General features: G+C 40.0%; 1 protein-coding gene across 1 annotated transcript; it reads left to right on the forward strand.

The window, feature by feature from the left end:
* Nucleotides 1-1,790: 1,790 nt before the first annotated feature.
* Nucleotides 1,791-22,065, forward strand: PI15 (peptidase inhibitor 15; the record flags this gene model as incomplete). The annotated part of the gene is made up of 5 exons (XM_082295017.1): nucleotides 1,791-2,063; nucleotides 17,411-17,529; nucleotides 17,743-17,875; nucleotides 18,045-18,160; nucleotides 21,930-22,065. The coding sequence occupies 5 exons, from the start codon at nucleotides 1,791-1,793 to the stop codon at nucleotides 22,063-22,065; spliced, it is 777 nt and encodes a 258-aa protein (XP_082151143.1).
* Between the last annotated feature and the right edge of the window lie 1,306 nt (nucleotides 22,066-23,371).

Below are 23,371 nucleotides of genomic sequence, written 5' to 3' on the forward strand. Positions count from 1 at the left end.
TGAGCACTCCTAAGTTTTGGTGTAATATTAAACCTGTTGTATTTCTCTCTCCTAGCTCCTTTAAGATGTTACAAAATACCGTAATTACACTTTTAAGGGTCTCATTTTACAGGCTGCCCCAGGTCGCCCAGCCCTGCTGGGGGTCAGCCTGACATTGTGTAGCTCCCATACGCTGTCCCCAGTATACAATTGCTGGCTGCTGCTGCTTCTCTGCTCGCTTTCGTCATGGCCTCAGTGTTATGCCCTTAGCACTGCTGTGTGAGTGGCTGGACCATTCTGTGCTTAAATAATTCCAGCTATAGGCTAGCTAATGGGAAGCAGATGTCTCCCTGGCACTGGCGGGAGCTTTCGGTCCTGCCGCTCCCGTACCACTGGCAGACGTTCAGGTAACTGCTCTGGGACAGCCACGACCGCCCGGAGCTCTGCCCGTGCCTCGGAGGGCAGAGGGCGAGGGAGGAGGAGAAGGGGGCGAGCGGAGGGCGGAGCAGCCCTCGGGCAGCTGCCGTGCCGGCGATGGATGGAGCGGGGCCGCTCGCCCGCCCGCTGCCCGGCGGGGCCCGGGGACACCGCGCTGCTGGGACGGGCCGGGGCGGCCCGGGCCGGGGGCACGGCAGTGCACGGGTTCCGTTTCCTGTGGCCGCCACAACAAACTCAGGTTTGCAAACTCTGCGCTTCACGCTGCGCCGTGGGGGCTCGTGGAGCTGCGTGAAACAGCGCTTCCCGGGCCAGCATGATGCTCGGGAAATAAGGAAAAAAATACCCAGCCACGGAGAGAAAAAAAAAAAAAAAAGGTAGGAAATGCCGAAGAGAGAGTCTTGCACGCTGCCTCTTTGTGCTGCAGCAGCCGGGGGTGTAACTGAGTCCCCAAAGCACCCACCCTCCAGGGTGCCACCCAATGGCTGCCGTGGGCTCGGCGCAGCCCCTCCCGCCCGCCTCGGCTGAGAGGGACCCGCCGGGACACTGCCCGGGCTGGCTCGCACAGGCTGTGACATATAAAGGCTGCGAGCAGCTCCTGCTGGCTTCACAACCAGCACAGTTTTGTTCTTTGGGGGGTTGTAATAAGAGACACTTCTTCACAAAGGTTCATATCATCACATAGGAGAGTGCTATATATACTGGGAGAACAATAGACTGTGTTCTTTTTTTCTTGGTATTATCCAGAGGTAAGCCATTCAGCTCCATAAGTTTGCTTTGCATGCAGTTTTATCAGTGCTCATCACATTTTGCTGACCTTAAGATTTGAATGCTATTTCTAAGATGTCCTGCTTTCATGCTGTATATGTTTTCTTTTGCCTACTAGTTTTATCTTTGCCACACTGTGTCAAAACAGTCCACGCCTATGGGATAGGCATAGCCTAGGATGTATTTTTAATTTTCAGTGGAAAACATGATTGAGGTTTCTTGCAGTCTCCCCATATAAGATTTATGGTGTGGTTTATGGACTGATCTGGTGTGATAGCACTGTCACTATTTGAGGAATACTACTAGCTCTGACCATGTAATTAGTGGTATAATGATACTTCATTTTGTGTGTTGTAGTAGTAGGACCATCATCACTTAATACAGTTACTGAAAATTGCTCAGCAACACATGTTCTGTGTGGATTGCTTTTATGATTGAGCTGACAGACAGAATGATTTTTCTGGTCACAGCCTGCCAGTTCACTTTGTCTTGCTGCCCAGATGTACATAATCACATCTTTGATATCTTCTCTTCTACAGATTTGCTTTCTGCTGCCCTGACTTAAAGCAGAGTACCTCTGTGGCCTATCTGTCTCCTTTGGCCCCAGAATGACAGTAATTGCTGCAATCAGTTGTACTCTCTTATTTTCCGTTCTCTGTGAAACAAGTGCATTAGTGTTACCCAACTCCACTGACCTATTCCTGTCAGACAATAATTTCACTGACATCGAGACAGCTCTGGCAGCTCATCTGGACTCTGCAAAAATTCCCAAAGCCAGGCGGAAGCGCTACATTTCGCAGAATGACATGATTGCCATTCTTGATTATCATAATCAAGTCAGAGGCAAAGTCTTCCCACCTGCTTCCAACATGGAATATATGGTAAGTGAACTGTGTTTATTTCAGTGCAAAACAAACTATAAATCAGTGATCTGATTTTCTTAAACAAATTGTCATGATTTAGTTAACTAAATAAATGTTTTTTATCTATTACTGCTCACTAGAATGTTCTGTCCTTACATTTTTCAAGCTGCATTAACTTCAGCAAGCAAAAGCTAAATACTGAACTCTGAACCTCTTACTTACCCTGTTCAATTTTCATTTCCATGTGTAGTCCAAATGAAGTAAATGAAGTGGTGAGTTAACTGCTTGTTGGCCTGAGGAATAGTATGTGATCACCTGTGAACCAAAGTGTTTGAAGTGCTAATCATTAGCCCCTTTGTTTTTGTGGAGTACACTGTAAGTCATTGCCCTGATGTGGGCAAAAAGGTACCCAATGACCATTTCTACTTTCTTTCACACATAATATCTATGGAAGCAATATGGTAAGACTGTGTTTGCAAAGTAATTAATCTGATGCACTGTTTGTGTCCTGTTCATGTGTTTTACTTACTGGATATTGTTTGTGTACATCTAATACCTTTGCCTTTCCATCAAATACAATGCTGCTTTTAAATGTTTCTTTAGTATGCAGGATTTCAGTGTGCTTAAAAAAAGTATGTGGCAGGCATGTTTTCTTCTTATTGGAAAATACTTATAGGAAATATCTGTTCCTGCAGGTATGATAGAAGTTACACATTCACTGTGATCTCATACTGAGCACTACTGGCTAAAGCAGTATTTGCTACTTTGTGTTCCAGCTTTGCATGCATGCATAATGTGGGCCTCTAATATTAAACATAGGTTGTCCAACAATTTTTTTTTATGTTGTAATTAATGTATTCACACTGTTTTGAAAGTACAGACAAGTTGTGTCAGCACCATAATAAATGCTTAAAATCAGAGAGTTTCTCATATGACAATGGATGGTTAATAGGTTTGAGAAACAGGACACCATCAGCTTGACAGAAAGGGGATATCAGTAATAACAGCTCCTTCTTTGTAGCAGCTAATGACTAAAAATTTGGACGTGTTTCTATCACAGATGATACCTAAATCTGGATTTGATCATACAATCTGTTCAACACATCCCGGCAGCACCTCAGAATGATGAGTGCACTCAAAATATTGCAGGATGAAGACCATAGGCTGAGTTTGAAGTCTGGTTGAGTGGAAAGGTCAGAGACAGAAAAACCAGAGAGGTCAGAAGTCAAGCTCAGTCATCATTTTCATTGCTGTGCTCTCCACTGATGTTTCCTTTGATTCTGCATAAATAAACTTTGTTGTAATGTCTGAGGGAATGGCAGCCTACCATGCCCTTCCTTGGCTTGCGTGTTTTAGAAATGTGCTCCTGCAGTTTGCTTAAGTGAAGCCAGCACCCTGTCATATTCCAAGGGTTTTGGAAGTGCAGTGTTCTTAGCCTGATCAGTAAAAAACCATTGAAAATAGAAAGCAAGCTTCCTGGATTAAATCTATTTTAATGAACTCACATACGTAAAGTGCCTAGATTTTATCTATATTGGTGGGTGTGCTGCTGCAGCTTTGCTGCAACATAGATACAAAATCAATATTGAAGTCAAGCTCTTTACAGCTGGCATGCTGTTCTTTTCCTTGCATTTCTCACTATTGCTTTTGCCAGTAACAACCAGCCATAGGATGTCCCTGTGTTCCTGGCAGCATCGGCCCCATCAGTAGTCTCAAGGGCAAGGACCAAAGGCTTTCTTTTACATTTGGTTTTCCAGTCTGAAAGTACTTTTTGACTTCATGCTGCAGAATTTGGATCAGCAACTCAAGCTATGTAGGTAATGATCCAAAATGCAACTTGAGCTTGAATCCCCAAGTAGCAGCCACTGCTCTGCCACCAATTCTCTTTCAAAATTGTGTAAGTCTGTGTGTATCCCATCTAACTACAGAACAAAAAATGTTCAGTGAGCAGCATCACAGATGGTGTGCTCTGCCATCTGCGCTGTGGTCATGGCACCATCTATTGAACTTCTTACCTCTGTGACTACAGAAGGGTTTTGGTAGGGAGGCCTTGAAGATGACCCGGTGCTGTAAGCCATACCAAGACTTGAAAAACCATTATCAGTAACTGAGTTTGCTTTGTCCATTCTTTGGTCTCTGAATAATTTCAGTGTGTGGCACAGATCTGTTGTATCTTACAGGGACATGAGGTTGCTGCTGCTATATAAAAAAGATGTTCTGTTTCTCAATACTTATTTTCATAAATAAGGCAACAAACACATTGTAATTACCAGCAGACAATGTGCATTTGTACTTGAAAGGACCTTACAGAGTGTGTGTTCCTTTCCTGACTGGAAAGTGCTGGGGTAGTGAAGAAAATGGCCTATCCCATTTTCCCTAACAACGACTAAAACGGATGTCACATGTTAGAGAGTTGGAGTTGCTTACAGATGCAGTGAATTGTGGAAATCTTTTGTAAGTGTGTTGAAGTAGAGAAAAAACTAAGCAGTTTTGAAGCACAAGAAAAAGATATTTTTTCTTCTTTTCTCTGTTCACAGTTATAGTAAATTGTGTTTTGTTGTTTTTTCCTAATTCTGTTAGGAGCCGTTCTTCTCATTAATTACTGTACCCCATTCTCACTTCTGTACAGTTCCATTTGCTTTTATTTCCACTTCCCCGGTAAGAACTCAGTGTTTGGCTGCATGGTTTGGTTCTTGTGATTCCAGTTCTCCACATCCAACTTTTTTTGGGGTTTTCTATTTGACACATTCTGTTCCTCTCCCTGATACAGTCTGCTTCTCACATGTTCAATGCTGTTATAGATACTTCACACTCCTTGGGCATTATTCTCTCTGACCTTACTGTGTGGAAGATTTATGTGCTGTGGGACTTCAGATGAGAGGTCTTGAAGAACAGCTTTGAATGCACATGGGTTAGGCAGGGGAAGTTTATATAAGCACAGCTGCGTAGTGTTTTAATTCCCTTTGGTACAGGTGGGTCTGGGTGCTGCTCCAGCCTGTTGTATGCAGCTCCCCATGAAAGCAGACAGCTGGGGAGTCAAACATGGTGGGAGGCATTGTATCAGTCCCCAGTGAAAGAAACTGGTGTGTCTTATGCCAGTTACACTTTAGTAAATCTTTCTGTTGGGACATTGGCACACCCAATGTGTTAGGCTTTAAAGTAGTTCTCCTTTTGGTTCTGGTTCTGGAGTTGCTGATGCCTTCAGTTGGAAGTTTTTCTGCAGGTACAAATCTAGTCAGTGTATATGTGAAGCAAAATGAAAGAGAAAGAAAACAAGAACTTCCACGCCTATAATGCAGAATTAATGAGTCCTTATTTTGATTTGGACCTTTTTTTTATCCTAAGACAATCTTTGCTTGCGCTCTAAAAGCTGAGGGCATACCTGCAGAAAGAAAGATGACACCATACTTTTCGCTTCACAAAAGGTGAAAATAATCTACTTGTCTTTGCATATTTTTTGTGGAGAAAGCAGAAAGATTCCATAAAATTCATGATTCAGAAAAAGTGAGACATAGAGTTGCCAGCAGCTCTCTAGTGTGAAAAGCATGTACATCTGTAGATCCAGTGGAAGCATGTGAACAAAGAAATCCCTTTTTCTGAATGCTAATTCTGTACTATAGAGACCTGTGTTGCCTTTCTGGAACATCTCAGCTACTTGGTAGGCCAATAAATATTTGCAGTATGTTGCCAGCTGAAATTTGAGTCTCATAAAACCTCTTTTAGTGTGCATTGGTACTATCCTTAGACTTCCAAAAGACTTCCAAAACATTCATTCATGAAATATCTGTTCCTATGAGAATCAGAAGCTATTTTTACCTTCCCTACAGTCATCCCCACTTGAGGCCAGTTTCTTCAAAGTCTGTATGGCCTTTTTTGTATCCCACATCACTGTGTTTTTGCAAAAGCTGGTAGAGCAGGTGCTTACATACAGACATGCCCTTTACAGCTTTGTATGCAGAAGCAGTAACTGATATAAGTGGGCCTTGATGAGCACTGAACACCATCCTCTGTGGCATTCCCATGCAAAATGGGAAAATCTGTTTTATTTAAGAGTACTCTGAGGTGATCTGAATAACTTGTTGAAGAGCCATAGCAAAAGACAAGCTGTAGTAGTTTCACTGCTGGCTCTGCAAGGATGAGTCCAGAGCCCAGAATGGATCAACATAGTTATTAGTGGACTGGCAGTAGCATGTCTGAAGTATAATAGTGGGGGCAGGATTGCACACTCAAAAACGCGTTTGTGGAATGCAGTCTGAAGATTTTAAGTGCAAAAAGTGCTCCAAATAAACTTGAGCCTGCTAATGTACCAAAGATGTTCAGACACAGTTTCAGTTCTTTTTTGTTCAGTGATATGTAACTGCACTTTTATATTTGGGAAAATCTGCCCCTTGTTGAACTTTGTCACTTTGAGTCTCTTTGTAGGACTCAAAGTAGTAAAAGATTTCCAGACTAGCCTGAAATGAGTTAGTTTAGCTACCTAGGAGTTATTTCATATTTCTCATGAGCTGATGGCACAGGAACTGGAAGAGAGTGGAGAATCTCCGCGTATTAATTTCTAGTAAATCCATATAAAAGACCATGATAGATTGAACAAAGGACCTACAACAACCTATTGTTGTAGAATAAAAGTAATTGTGTTCTAAAAGAAGCTGCTGTAGTCCTGTGAAGGAGTCCAAGTGTGTCATGCTGGAAATCTGTGCACTCTGTGTGGCCCAGGAATGACTCTCTTTGCTGAGGTGATGTATTTGGATACTTCCAGTCCCAGAAAATTTGCAGGTAACTTCCAAAGTCAGGTCAGAGAAGCAAGGTATAACCCAGTTAGTGGGTTATACCTTAATAACTGCCTTACTATTTCACTTCTAAATTTGAAAGTCTTGATAAAATTCTTTTGCTGTGAAGGTGGTCTTAAAAATGTTTTGTGAATATGCAGTAAGTGACAGGTAAGACAAAGTCCAAAAAACCCCAACAAACCTACTTCAAGTTTTCCAAAGTCTTGCTTAATACCTAAAGCCTTTTGTATGGACATGGAAAGAGTGAGTTAGGTTTTCTCTCCAATTCAATAGCATTTCTGATAAATAAACTTCTCAACCTGTTTACCTATTTTTTTTTTTCCTGTTTTCAGTGTGGTTTCTTACAGACCATTCTAAATCTTTAAGGACATTTTGTTCTTGAGTCATTTGCCCTGGCTTATTTACATGGTCCCACTGAACTCATACATGTCTGTGAGTAAGGATTGCAGGGCTAGTTCCTTCAAGATTTATGTCTAATGAGTTGGATAGAGTCTCTTAATTCATGTACTTTATCCCTGGCCTGTTGCAGGACTTCCTTCTGCATTACATACATATGGTTTTCATCTTGTCTGCTCCTGAACACATATAGTGATGCTGTCTCAGTCACATCTCTTGGCAAATATTTTACCTTAGGAATAGAAATTACTTCCAAATGTCTAACCTAAATATTTCCCACTAAACCTCAGATAATTAATCTTTATATGCATTTTTTAACTGCAAATAGAATTTCTATCCTTTTTCATTGTGAAAATTACCCTTGTCATATTTACTGACAATTTTCTTGGCATTAAAATGCATATTATCTTTCCTAAATTTGCATGTGCATATCATTACAATACTTCTGCATATTGGATCAAATTACAGTTGCACTCCGTTTACAGTTCCTTTGTTAAATTAGTGAGCAGGACCCTTAGATGTCAAAGAAGATTAGGCCCATCATTTTAACTATGGATGTCTAAAGACCCAACTGCCATAATGCAATGAAGAATTTACTGTAGAAGTTACTGGCAGCCTACTTTTTCCATTTAGCAGCCCTGTTCCCTTAAATCCTGTATACATGGTGAAGTTTGAAATAAAGTAATCAGATGACGGGTGAGGGTACAAAGTTCTTAATATGCTTTTCATCATGCCAGAGCACAAAATAAATGTAAGTATAGTCTTCTGGCAGATGAGAGCTCAAGGTGCTTGGAGGTTCCCCAGTGTGGGCCTCCTATCCTAGTCTGCCATAGCTTTTAGCTTGCTCTATGCTGGTAATTCACAAGTGAGGTAAGAACAAATGAGAAGGGTTATAATGGTGGAATGTGTTCACTGGTTCCAGTTTCTGCCTCCTACCACTTGTTTTTCTGTTTAGCCAGTTGAGTATGTCCCTTCTGCGTAGTACCATAACCCAGCACTAGGAATGTCTGAAGATCATGGGCAAATGAATTCTGGAATACTGATCCTCTCAGAAAATTGGAATAATATGGGAGGAACTGATGTGGTTCACATGGTTACAGTTAATTGTGTCAGTCTTCATCACAGTCTGGAAAGGAAGCAGTTGTTTCACAGCATACTCAACCTTTTTCTGCAGTGGAGGCACAACATGGCAACTGACAGTGAAGTGAGAGAGAAAGCAGGAGTAAATGTAGCTTACTTTCTGCTGATTTTGGCAAAATAGAGTTACCTAGCTCTCTTTTGCCTCACAGGTGAATTTAGCCACTTACATGTTTCCTAGTGCACCACTGTCAATAGTGCAGCACTGTACTCCTTGGCTATCATTGAGATCTCAGATGTTGCCCATTTTTCCAGCAGTTTCATTGATAGAATGCAAGGAGAGCCTGTTCAGTCTCAGTAAATGGTGTTCATTTAGGGTCAAATCCAGGTGGATGCTGCTGATAAGAAGTACAAAGGCCATCTGTTATGTGCAGAGTGAATGATAGATCTGTTCAAGAGTTGAACGTAAAAGACCCTTCCTGGAAAGCGCTCCTTGAAAAATCTGAAAAACTTCCCCAGAAATGCTGCAGTTGATAAATTTTGTGGAAGAGAATGACTGTGTTAAACTTGCTTTGGTACTAGAGCTCTGTTCCAATGTTTTATGCATAACAATTTTAAAACATCCATCTTGATGGTGTTTTAGAAAAGAATATTTACATTATTTAAATTTAGTATTAGCAGAAAGCCTTCTAGGAGTTTAAACAAACAAAAAACAACTTAGTAAAGTCTCAGATAGAAAAGCAGCCTGCCCAGAGCACTCAGAATTAGACATTCCTTTATTATTAAATGTAGCACCTCTTGAACTTCGTGGCTAAAAACACAGACAGGGCATTTTTCATGAGAATCTTGATCCAAAGTACACAGTACTTTGTTTCATACATGAATGGAGATGGTAGTAACCTTAAACCTCACAGCATTTTTATCCTCTTTCTATACCTGAAACAATAAATACTCTATCACAGGTCTGTTAAAATGTGTATCCTAAAGGCAGAAAAAGATGGAAGCCCCAGGATAGCCCCTTGCTTGCGTATTGTACACAGAATCCTGCCTTCAGCTCAGGCCCCTTCATGTATGAATGCATCTGAATGTGCCCTGGGATGGGGTTTGAGGTCTGTTTTATGAACTGGTTTTGCACATCTATCTATCTGTCAGTGGTATCTGTTAATCTGTATCAAGAGAAAGAATCTTAAATTGAGCTTTCTTCTTCTGAGAATAAAGAACTATTGTTCTTATTCTTTATTCTGTGGAAAGAAGAAGCTGCTATGTGTTTTCTTTTATGTCATGCTGCCATATCTTTCAGCTAGAGCTACTTAGAAAATAGTAAGTATTTTCTTTGAAAATTTCTAAAGAAATAAGAACATTTTTTTCTTTTAATGAAAAACTTCAGTGGTTAGTAACAAAGAAAAGTAAAAGGTAGATTTTTTTCTGTATATAAGAGAAATGAAACACCACAAAACAAATACATTTTCATTCACATTTTGTGTTTCTAAGAAAATACAATTTTTTCTGATCATATTTAAAATGAGGTCAGACATGCTCCTTTTCAGACTTCTGACCAATTGTCAGGGTGACATGGAGCTAGACAGAGTTTGGTCCTTTTTGTTACCACTTCTAAGATAAGCTCTTGCCAATTAAAATAAGTCTTGCAGTAGGTTAGAAAAGCACTGAATATTTTAAGATATATAGCTGTGATATTTAGCTTTTCCAAAAGCTAAACAAATAATAGCATGTCAGAGAAGCTTATTGTTATTAAATCTGACAGTGTACCAATTTTCTTTATTTCTTGTTGTTTAAAAGCCTGATGCCAAACATGAAAGGAAATGCAGACAACCTTTAGAAGAAAAAAATTGACTACTAACAGTGGTAAAGCTTCAAGTGATAGCACTTTGTGTTTGCACCACATAGACACCCAGGAATAGAAACTCCTATGTAAAACACAGACTTGAATTTTCATAAGAAAAGTATTTCTGGCAATGAGGTTTCTTTGGAATATGTCTGGTGATGCCCTGATTAAGCCAGACCTTCTATTACTGAGCTTTTCAGAAGTGTGACTCAGATGTTTGGAGGTTTGGATATATGAGAGTAAATTTACTATAAAACATTACACAGTTTTACTTTGAGTTGCAGTGGATTGTTGGACAAGCAGCTTGATGTATTAACCCTCTATTTATTTGCAAAAGAATGACATACAGAACTGCAATTCCTGTCAAGATGTTTTTCTCTAGAGGGTAGACTGGGAATTTTCTGTGTAAACTTTTTAATTATTACCTAATGGATGTGACAAAGTACCTGCATGCGTGGTAGGCACCAATTACAATATGCATAGAAAAATTTCTAAGAAGTGGCTGTTGCGATCAAAACAAAAAAATTCATATTCTTAGAGAGAGGGAGAGTGAGTCTAGAGTCCAAATGATCTCAGAGCCCAAGTAAATATATAAAGTTTGCCACATCTCTCTGTAAGTTCCAATGAGCTCATATGTTTTCATCACACAGTATGCATTGAAAGAAGTGAGGGCAAAAAGATGAGGCTCTTTGAGTCATTCTGCTGTAAAAGCATGCAGGCAGAAGGGCTGTTGGGTTGTTTTATTAAGCTTTCTGCCAGATTTGGGGTAGTGGACATGGTGGGGGGTCCTACAGAAAGTTTCTAAACCTGAAAATGCTACAGGTCTGACTATATGAAAGAGAAGGGGAGCAAAGGACTCCTGTGTGCCCTTGCACACTGCTGAGGGATTTGAGAGAGCCACCGCGCACGCAAGTGGTGTGAGCGGTGCAAGGGTGAGTGACCGGGAGGACAAGACCTGTGTGTTGGAGGGTAGCAGCCTCCATCTGCTAATCCGCTCTGGGACTTGCACGAGCAGCTGCGGAATGCAGCTGCACAGATGGACTGGACATGTTGGATTTCATCCCTTGGCTTCACAGTGTTTTTCTCAGAAGAAGAAATTGTTCAAGTCAAGGTTTTCTTCTTTCTCGCTTGCTGCTTGGAAGTAAGAGCTTTTGATCTTCAACTAAGCAAACAAGGAGAAACAGGGGGCTACTGGAGACAAAAATAATATGTTTGAAGTGGAAGGGCTAATTTTTTAACTAATCATTGCTAAAAGAAGGTTGTACAGGCCATCTTTTGAGATGCCTAAGAATCACTGTAGATTTTTTTGTGTGAAATAACAATCTGAATATCACTGAGTCCAGAGTAAACATATATAAATGACAAGATGCCAAGACTGGCAAACAAATTGCCACTTTTTCTTCAAAATGTAGCAGTGTTGCCATGCAGCTCTCCTCAAATTGCGTATCCCAGTGTTTCATTTGCCATCTCTTCATGTAACTGCACTTGTGTGAAGACGCTGTTTCAGAAGGGAGTGGTTAAAACAATGAACTTCACCTATTTGCTCTGGATTTGTGTTCACACCTCACCTCACCCGGTGTTTGTCAGCTGTACAGTTGGTGGCAGCCAGCTGAGGGTCTGGTCACACCACAGCTGTCCTGGCATGATGGGCAGCAGCCCTGACTCAGGGAATTCCTAGGAAGGTAGTGAGTGACCAGGGTGTGTATGCTTTGCTTAAAGTACTCGTTTTACCATTGAAAAATATGTAGAATATTATTTTAGCTGATATGTCACATCAAAAAAAACCACAACAAACAAACCAAATGCAAGCAGTGAGGTACTGAGGGCTGCTGCTGGTATTTAATGTCCAGAGCAATGCTCTGCTGAGGTTCTCTTGTGCTCTTTTGCAAGTGAGGACAGCTTCCCTATTACTGGCAATAAAAATGAGCTGGGAAAAATTAAAGATCATGATGGCAAAAGAAGAGTGAAAGCACAGATTTGGATTCCTTGAGTGTTTTACAATGATCATTAGCACAATCCTTAGGCTACCAGGTAAAAAACATATCTTTATGGACTCCACAATTAGCCCACATCTTCTGTCTCACAATCTCTCTGCTGGTGCTGTCATGGAAGGAGCACTCTTACTTACCACATTTCCTTCATATTTTCTTTTTGTCAATGAGGGCTATAAATTTAAGTGCTTCTAAAAACATCCAGTTTACACACAGATATCCACACAGAATGAGAAAATAATTAATACAGTGTATGACTGTGTATTCTGTTCCCTTTGTATTTAGATCACAAATTCTTGCTATCTGTTGCCATTAATAATAATTTCAGAGTACTTGCAGAGTAGAGGAGAGGTCATTTGAGTGATTAGGTTTGCCTCCTAAGACCTGTGTTGAGCAGAGTGTCAAGAAAAAGCTACTCCATTTAAATGATTTATATGATTTATATTTATACAGTTCTGTCTGCAATGAAAATGAGCAGAACCATGTTTCTAAATCCAAGTTATAGTTAAAAATTGTTATGTATGCAGTTCCTCAAATTAAAACATAGGTATCAAAATAGAAAGGGAACAGCCAATTATTTTTCAACAAATATCATGGACAGATCTTTGCAATATTGTAGTTGTTTCTTTTCTTTTTCATCATCAGAATGTTTATTTAGCTTCACCCTTGTTTTAATACCTGAGAGCATAGTTGTGACCAGGATCTTCTGTTCCTCACAAGCACAAAAGGACAACTTCATCCTTTCTACATGAAAATTATCTAAGACCAACTGAGAGACAGCTATAAAAAGGGAATGTATGAAAGAACTGTGTCCCACAACATTAAAAGGCTTTCCTTGGTGAAGGAAGCCCACTTTTTGGACTTCAAGAAATTTCATTGAACATGAAAGAGATTTTGTTTTACACTCTACTGCTTATTACACATTTTGGAGATTAAATATTTTGCTATTTGTTTACAGAGGGAAACAAACAAAATCTAGGATGAAATTCTCTCTCACTGGCAAAATTCCTGCTGACTTTATTAATGCTAAGATTTTACTCCTAACTCTCAATAAGCATGTGCTGTGTGAGTGCAGAGAACACCCCAGAGCTGCTTCATAAAGTGGTCTCTGGTGTTGAAACTCCCCATGTAGAAGCACTGTCCTGTTCCTTGTGTTCAGTCCTCTTGACAATTTTCAAGTGAGATGTAGTTTGGAAGTGTTGTTTTTCAGGGAGCAGTACAGAGAGCACAGTCAGACAGCTTTCTAGGAAAATAATGTTTGGCTCAAGAAAGAAAAATAAATTGGCCAAAGAATGTTCATTTCAGGTTGTCAGTGGAAGCATGGTGGCACGCTTTAACTCTGTTGTGGCTCAGTTAGACCCAGTTGAGAAGTAGGAAGGTTTCCATGCTGGACCAAACCAGTGATCTGGAGTTTGGGGGGGGATCTTTATACTGGATAGAAGGTGACTTCTTCCTCAACTACTTGCAACCTAGCAAATGAGGATTAGCTGTCCCCAGGGAGTGGATGATCATAGTTTGGCACTGGGAATTTGCACAATCAGCATTCAGGATGAGTCACCTTCTTAGATCTTAACCCACTGAGTATGGACATCTTTCTCCTTTTTTCCTTTTACAATTTTGCATTCATGTCAGGCAGCTTTCTCAGATGTTTAATAGGAGCACTGGATTGCCCATCATTTCAGAGTTTATCACTCTGTTTTTTTTCAATTCTTTGCTAATTAGCTTGAGCTTTTTCATTTCTCCTCATACAGAAACTGTCCCTTTTACTTTCAAGTTACTTCAGTTTCTCTTTTTAGGATATATTTGTATTTCTTGATATGGTGTTTGTCTATGTACAACAATGAATCCACATGGCTTCAAAAGTCAAAATGTCTTTGCTCTGTTCTCTTATAGGCCCAAAACAGGGGACTGAACTGAGATAAAAATTAGTACAAGTGTGGACTCAGGATGAGACTTTTTTGAAAGAGTGAACTAATGGCACAGTCTCTTACAATATTTTGGGTCATTATGAGATAATATTTTTCACCTTCAGCCTATATTAGTCATTTGCCTTTTTATAGAATCATAGAATGTTTTGTGTTGAAAGGTATCTTAAAGATCATCCAGTTCCAACCCTCCTGCCGTGGGCAGGGACATCTTCTGCTCATAGCTCATAGCTCCATCCAGCCTGGCCTTGAACACTTCCAGGGATGGGGCATCCACAACTTCTCTGGACAACCTATTCCAGTGCCTCCCCACTCTTCAAACTAAAGAATTTCTTCCTAATATCTAATCTAAACCTACCCTCCTTCAGCTTTGAGCCTTGTCCTATCACTTGATCCCAGTGCAAAAAGTCCCTTTCCATCTATCTTGTAGGCTCACTTCAGGTACTGAAAGACTCTGTAAGGTCTCTCTTATGCACTCTCTTCTTCTGGTGATCATCTGCTCATCCTATAAGGACTGAGACCACCTTTTCTTCTGAGAATATGAAGTAAATAAAATAAAGAAGGTGAGGCAATCAACTTCTCCCCTGAAATACAAATTATTTACAAAGCAGTAGGGGACTCTGTATAGAGGCTTTTCACCAGCCTGCTAATGGATGAAGGGAGGAAATTTAAAGATGCTGCATATGCTCCCCCCTCCCCCTTATTCATTAGTCAGTAGTTATTTTCCTTCTCTTTGTTGTTTTTTTTTTTTATGTTTGCCAAAAATTTAATCTGTCCAGAGAGGGATCAAGAGTGAATAGATAATGGAAAGCAGAGTGTACTATACATGACAAACTCACAACATTTTAACTGAGTTTGAAACAACTTGCCAAAACTTTACCAATCCAATGCTGCAGATGATTCCTGATAAGCAGAAATGGAGCTGGGAAGTGAAAGTGAACTAGAAATGCCCTCACTGTCGAAGGCAGGGGCTGTGCCTTGTTAGAGAGTGTTAACAGTGAAAACCTAATCCATTCTTCACATTTCTTTCAAACACCTAACATGCTGTTTTGTGAGGCAGTTTAGTACACAAAAATGTGCAGTGTGGAAATCAGGATCTCGGTGCTATTTGTGCGAATACAGTACACATTTAGATTACTGTGGGAGTGCAGCCAGGTCACTTGGGAGCAAGCACGCAAACCTCATGTTCAGCCTCCTGGCAGGAGCACTCGTGCCAGAAGCATGATTAATCCCAGCAAAGGAGGGTGTTTATGGGGTGTCACAGTCCTGGCAGAGCAGCCCCTTATGGATGCACACCAGGCAGCTGTGTTTGGACCCACATGCTGGATCCATGAGCTCCTCTGCTCCCCTGGGCCTGGGCAGGCTCCAAACACCGGCTGTGGCCCCAGCCTCTCAGGCACACTCCCCAGGCACACTTTTGTGTTTGTACCTACTCTTTAAGCCCTCTTTTTGGGACCACTTCAGCACCACAGGGATTATAAAGGGGTTTTTATACACAGGCCACATGCAGCTAGTAAACTTAATGGCAGAGATACAAAGCGGAAGAAATGTCTGTGCACAGTTTTCTTCGCCTTGGGCCCTAGAGCATATCCTGGATTTTGGATTTTTTATCTCTAACTCCTCCAAGAAACTCCCATGATTTTTCAGAGCTGAGGTCTAAGTGTTCCCTGGCTTGAAGACTATTCCTTTGTAGCATGCTTCTTTTTAAGACGTCTGTCTTTTGTCCTTGTACTAGCAATTTGCTTTGGCTTTGTTCTGGAAGATTTGCTGAACAGGCATAAAATAAATCTTCTCTGCTTTGAGCACCACCCATTTTACCATCCCTAAGGTGGTTCCTCTTGAATGGAAGATGATTTGTGTTAAGGAGTCTTACTGGTCTCTGTTGTGCTTCTTCACCTTTAATCTAGGGTGTACCTTACCCACTCCATATTCTCAAAAGCTTGGTTCAGTGGCTTAGCAACTTCATAAAATTTACTAAATTTTGTCCTTCTCACTAAGAGAAATTGCACAAAGTACTAGTCAGGGCATGAATTACCGTCCTAGTCAAAGATCAGTCTTTTGACTCTGCAGGGTTGTGAAATTAAAACTGAATTCTGAACTCATCATGCATATTTTCTGTACTATGAGCTACTAATAATTTCTGAACTAGAAATTATTAGTAGCTCATAGTACAGAAAATATGTGTGATGAGGGCCACTTCATTCTTTGATAAGTTAATTTCTGACTTTGCCTCTTATTTCATGCCTCAGAGAGCATATTCTTTATTTCGTAGCCACTCAAGATTTATGAGTTTGTGTTTGTGTTTAAAAAGCACTAATGGTCTGCATAGGCAATTTTACCACATTCTGTTCCTGCCTTTCTACTTGCAGTTCATTACAACTGTTCTGCACCTGAGCACTCCACTCAGGGAGTTCCAAATATACATGTAATTCCAGAATCTACAGCCTACTTGGGTATCCCTTAAACACTAAGATATACTAGGATTTGTGTGCACTTGTAATGTAACAGTGAGATATTCTTTATCAGGAGCTCCAGTGGTGCAGTAGGTTCTGTTGCCAATATCTCTGTTATTCATGAGACAAACCCGTTTCGCTGTGGAGGAAACAGTAGAGTTACAAATCAGGAATGTAATTGAGCAGGCAAAGCATATAAAGGAGACAGTGTTTAAGTTCACTTGTCATGTTCCAAACATTGGAGAACTTAAGAAGTCAAATTGTCTGTCCTTACAGAGCTGTTATCTTTTTATATCAGGCAGTGAGCAATGCCAGTTCCTGTGCAGAATAAAGTAGTGAAATCCATACTGCACCTGGAAACTATCCATAGTCTTTGCCTTTGTGGAATCCCTTTTCTTGACCTTGTGACCTCAAATATGAAGAGCTGCCACACACATTGTCTCTGGCTATAGATATTCCTGAGGTCCTATTTCAAATGTGTTGGGGTTTTGTGGGGTATGTAATACCTATGCTGAATTGTTCTTCCCTGTGTTCCTCTCCTTCAATTTCTGAGTCCCTGCCAAAATTTAACTCCTGTCCACACATGGATCTCATCAACACAGAAGGGAAAATGGTAGGAGAATGCCTGTTTGGTGAAGGGCTTTTCCAGAAAAAAGGGAGAGTTTGGAATACATGGCTTCCTCTAATGATGTGGACAGGAATTCTGTCCAGCAATAGGGCAAATCCCACTGGATTCTGTCCATGCTGCCCCACAGTTCTCTTCTTAGTTCCAGATCTGACATGTTACAATAGTATATTTGTGGGTTAAGATACTTCCTTCTTTTGTTCTAGCACTATGATCATTATCTGCTTTTTTCTGTTCTGCTGCTAAGCATACTTTATTTTGTCAGGTTTGGGATGAAACTCTTGCCAAATCTGCTGAAGCTTGGGCTGCTACATGCATTTGGGACCATGGACCTTCCTATCTTCTGAGATTTTTGGGCCAGAACTTGTCTGTAAGAACTGGAAGGTAAGAGGATACCCTACAAAACAATTATTTTGTCAGCCTTTGAACAACCTTTGAGATTCAGATCTTGGACTGATGCAAGTGTCATCCAGTAGTCTGTGTTCTATATCTGTCAGTGTTCATTTGGCTTAAGAATATTATAATACTGTGCCCCAGTGATGTGAGGAGAGATCTAAAATGACATATTTGTCTTACTGTATTTTTAAAAAAACCCAGGTATCGGTCTATTCTGCAGCTGGTAAAGCCATGGTATGATGAAGTGAAGGATTATGCTTTCCCTTATCCTCAAGACTGCAACCCAAGGTGCCCGATGCGATGTTATGGACCCATGTGCACCCATTACACACAGGTTATATAAATTACTTTCCTCTATTCGAAATCTCATGTCCAGAGCCGGACTTTCCTATGATGTATCTATACCCCTCTCTCTCAAATAAATGTATGTGTATATGTATAAATATATGTATATGTATATTCCTTTTCAATTTGGACTTCACCAATAATAAATATTTATGCAGATGGTTTGGGCCACTTCCAATCGCATTGGCTGTGCAATCCACACGTGCCACAATATGAACGTCTGGGGATCTGTTTGGCGGCGAGCTGTTTACTTGGTATGCAACTATGCCCCAAAGTGAGTTGCTCTCTTTTATTTTTGTTTATTTTTATACTTTGTGCATGTTTTGGTCCTCTCATAGGACTGCTTACTCCTTTTTCTGCAGCATGAGCTCTATTTGTGCTTTTTCTGTGGGCTGCTCCTTTGTTCAAGCTTTCCATCTGAACATGCAGAAATGTATGACTTCAGTACACAAGGAAGAAAAGGAATGAACTTGATGTGTGTGGAACAAAACAAAAAACTTGTTTTCTGTTATTGCTGTTATTATTAATTTTTTTCTTCCTTCTTTGTGCTTACTTCACTTTACTTGTAATTCCTTATTTCTTCACTCTTTTATACATAGGCATGGTGAACTAGACTTCCTCAGGTAAGCAATCCCACTGTAGATCAGGCTCTTGATTTACTGAGAGGTGGGCCTGTGCAAACCTTATAAAGTTCAGTAAGGCCAAACACACCTGGATTGGGTTAATCCAAGCACAGGTACTGGGTGGGTACAGAATGTATTGATAGCAGCCCTGAGGAGAAGGACTTGTGGGTGTTTGTAGATGAAAAGCTCAATATGACTTACCATGGCATGCTTGCAGCCCAGAAAGCTAACCCCATATCCTGGGCTGCATCAAAAGAAATGTGCCCAGCAGGTGATTTTCCTCCTCTACTTTGCTCTCCACCTGGAGAGCTGCATCCAGTTCTGGGGTCCTTAGCACAAGAAAGACATGGACCTGTTAGAGCGGGTCCAGAGGAGAGCCACTAAGCTGATCAGGGCTGGAATACCTCTCCTGGGAAGACAGGCTGAGACAGTTGGAGCTGTTTGGCTTGGAAAAGAGAAGGCGCCAGGGAGACCTTTTATCAACCTTCCAGTACCTAAAGGGGTCTTACAAAAAGCTGGAGAGGGACTTTTCACAAGGACATGTAGTGATAGGACAAGAGGGAATGGCCTTATCTTAAGGCAGGTAGGTTTAGATTAGACATTAGGAAGAAATTCTTTACTGTGAGGGTGGTGAGGCACTAGAACAATTTACCCAGAGAGGTTGTGGACTCCCCATCCCTGGGGGTATTTGAGACCAGACAGGAGGGGGTTCTGAGCATTGCCTGTGGCAAAGGGGTTGGAACTAGTTTATCTTTAAGGTTCCTTCCAACCCCAATCATTCTGTGATTCGTTCTATGATACATGTTGTTGCCCACAGGATACCTTTGCTTATGACCATGGTACATAAATTGCTTTCATATAAAGTCCATCAGCCTAAGCTCCGTGTCTGCAAATCTACCTCATCTTGCCTGCCATGTTAGGGTCTGTTAAAATACAGGTCATAGACACCCATAGGTGGCCCTATATCCCATAACTTGCAGAGGTCTGTGTTGGGTTGAAATGCAGAAACTAGTTTTCTGCCAGCATTTCCTAGACATCATCCCGAGCTCACATTTGGGTGCAGAATGAGTCAGTGAAGTGTGGCTCTGGGAGAGCTTCAGTTTGCGGTCTGGTTTGGACCATTGTTGCAAAAGCCCCAGGGACAGTGTGAGTGGCTGGTTTCTCTGACTGTACATTCAGCAAAGACGTAGCTCTGTATAGGAATCTAAGTGTAATCAATTGAGCATGTTTTCCATAAACTCTTGGTGGCACAGGTCCATTTGTGGTAAAGAATATGCAAGAATATGTCATTACTCTAGCTGTTACATGAGTAAAAGAATTTTTAAAGGTTTTGCAACTTAAAAAAAGATAGGATTTCTTAAGAAAATTTACTTGGGGGAAAAAAAACACCTTTGGAAATCAAGATTTCTCTGTCCTTTTGTCTTTAATATTTACTGGAAAAGGATGGTAAGAAATGAATGTGAGGGAACAAAGATAAGGCAGCAAAAACTGTATCTGACTTAAAGCTCAACAACATGGAGAAGATGAAATCAAAGTTTCTAAGAGAATGTTTTTATATATCTTCATTTGAAAACAAATATTAAAATTTACAAAATTTCCAGAATACTTCTCTCATTTTCATATGTAGGAAGAAAATAGATTTATAAATCAGGCATTTTTGGAAACTGACTTAGTGTTTGTGTATCAGTTACACAAACAATTGAAGTTACAATTGTATTATTGACATTTTATATTTTCTGAGCCTAAAAGTCCCACTGCTTCTCAAACAGCAAACTAAAGCCTGAAGTTACAAGCTCTTTCTCTGTGTGAGATTTTGTGTAGACCTTTCAGTCATAGGAAGTGGAATCATGATTTTTGCATTTACTTCTTGCAGGGTCACAAAAATTATATTGAGTGGTCTTCCCTGGATTAAGTTTGTATTTCTAAGATTTAATTGAGTTATGGACATTGGGCGTAGAGTCCTTGGGCACACACACAGAAATCTCTTTGCCACTCAGTAAAGTCTGTGCCTTTCTGAGTAACCAGCACATCAGAAACTCCTCTAAAGAGGAAGGGAGTTAAAAAAACCCCCAGTCTGAGTTATTAAGATTGGAACTTGGCAAAGATTTAGGATTTAGAACTCCAGTAATTTTCACTCATGCCATGCTGTAACACTGAAAAATATTTATGCTTCTGAACTGAGGGAAAAAACCCTGAAGTTAAGGAGGATAATTGCAAAGTTTAGAAAGGCCCCAGATTATCTAGCAGTCTTACACAAATCTGCCATGTGCTGCGTAGAAAATGAAGCAGAAATCAGTTTTCAGCAAACTCTGAATTTCCATATCAGTTATCAGACTAAATATGTTTCCTGAGCACTTAGTCTGCTGTACCCATTTGGAAGAGAAGTAGGAATGAGCAAATTATCTGAGATTTCTACTTTCTTCCAAGGCACAACTGAGACCAGGGCTTTTGATCCAGCGTTACTGGCTGGGAGGTGGGGGATGACAAAATGTTTCATAAATAATTGCATTACTCACTGCTATTCCACGTCACATGCAAACTAAAGGAAAGTTCTCTGCTCTGTGAGACATAACATTTAAATAAAAATCTAATTTTAACTTTCTGCCTACATCATGAGTGTTACATGATTCTCTAAAAGCCTGTGGTTTATATAAACTCCTAAAAGTCAGGATGCATTTTTCAGATGTTCCTAGATGTTTCGGAGTTACCTCTTTTCATATGATCACTCCCCAGACTTTGTACCCCTTTCCCCCTAGGGTCTATTGCACACCTCTATTCACCAGACAAGAGCCCATCTTCTCCTCTCATTCACATCTATGAGACCTCTGGAAATGCCCCAATCCAGTTCCATTTAATACATTACTGGTGGAAATAGTTTTTATCTTCCCTTTTCTCAAATAATGAATTCAGCCTCAGAGCTTCACAATGCGAACCTAGGGTAGTGCAACCTAAGAATAAGGTTTCACTCAGTTTGTTTTTCTGTCTTCCAAGTACAAGCTTTTAAGAAAACTGCCAGACAAAAGGGTGCTCAAGGAAAACCTTGCACCAATGCTTATTTTGCTATTTTTCATAAATATAGACCTCCAGTAAAAAATAGTCTGTCACAGGATCAGAGCATCAAAAATCACTTGGTTGTAGCAAAAGCAAGAAAGCTGGGACATCACCACTGAGACTAAAGGATATGGAATGGATATTACTGGCCTGGATTGATATAGTCATTCTCCTGCTCATTTTTGGGAATTGCTAGATCAGTGCTTATCAGTAAACTACAGAAATATACTAATGTCATGTTTTTAGTAACAGCATTTATGGGATATCAGTGGAGACGTTAACTTTAATCACTAAGAACAAGTATGGTTAATGATTTTTTTTCTTCCATTCTGAAATTATTAAGCATTCTTTTTAATTTTTTATTTTCAGGGGCAATTGGATTGGAGAAGCACCATATAAAGTAGGAGTCCCATGTTCAGCTTGTCCTCCAAGCTATGGAGGTTCTTGTACTGACAATCTTTGTTTCCCAGGAGTAACATCAAACTACTTATACTGGTTTAAATAAGTTAAGGTTTACATTATTTTGAAGAAAACCCACAGATGAGTAACAAGAAGCTTGTGTATTGAATTTTGCACATATTATATATAGAGAGATATTGTAATAATACTCTGATGTTTTCTTTTTGTATGCTTTTGTATAATTAGCTTTCAAAGTACAGTATAATTTTGTTTTAACACTTTGGGATTTAAGACTCACATTATCCCTTTTAGATTAACATTTTGTTAATGAGTTAAAACTCATTTTAATCTTATCAAGTGTAGCTTCCTGAAGATTAGATTATATTAAAAGCACATCAAAAGATAAAATATTTCTTCCTTTTAAAAATAATAGCTCCAGAAAGAGAAGGGTCATTGTTTAATACTGTGCTTTAAAAATGGAGTGTGACATGCAAAGCAACAAGTTGTCCTCACACTCCCAATGGTTCCTCCCGTTTACACCTGTGCTTTCACCTGCAATGTCAATGGGACACTGAGCAGAGGAAGACATATGTGCAAGAGAAACTGCAGGATATTACCTACCTCATGCGCAGCGTCAATTCATGTATGGTGTTCCAAGAGTTCAGCACACGGCTGCTGCTATCACATGTCTGTGTGCAGACAGGAATATTAGAGAGAATGAGGAACCACACTGGCCAAGCTGCAGTGGCTGTTAACTCACATGCCTAAAGTCTTGTCTAGATAGAAAGCTACACCACTTTAAAAATACTGGTAAAACAGCATAGCTTGACTGTACCTTCCTGTATTTCTGAACACAGTCATAGTTCTGTAATGGGGCTTTGCAGGAGTATATTTATTCTTTTTCAGGAAGAAATATATTGCTGCAAAGCAATATACATCAATACATTACATCCATAGTGTTTTTTACACTATAAGTTTACCAGTATATATGTTATCCCTCTGACTGAAACTCAGTTGAGGATCAGGAGAGGTCAGACCTAAAAGTAGGTAAGAATTCCAAATAAAAGACATTAGGAAGCTTTAAAAGTTCATATAGATTTGTTGCAAAAATTCCAAATTTCTAAAGCAATATATATCCTATAATATATATTGTGCTGTTTCCTGAAAATACCTGTCTGCATTATTAAAAACCAAATCTTCCAAAAACCTTCCTGCCAAAACCTGAATGCCTTATGGGTGCTTAATAGAGATACTAAAACTAAAATATTATACAGGTACTTTTCTTGAAAAACAGATTATGAAAAGGAAGAAATCAGCTGTCTGTCTCAACTACTAGGTCATTGAAAGAGCCTTGAGTTTTGGCTTTATCTTGCAGGGCAGAATGTAGTCCACTTTAAATATAAGTGTTTAGT

The sequence above is a fragment of the Coloeus monedula genome (genome assembly GCF_965178545.1).
Source record: "Coloeus monedula genome assembly, chromosome: 1".
In the NCBI taxonomy this organism is placed as follows: domain Eukaryota; kingdom Metazoa; phylum Chordata; class Aves; order Passeriformes; family Corvidae; genus Coloeus; species Coloeus monedula.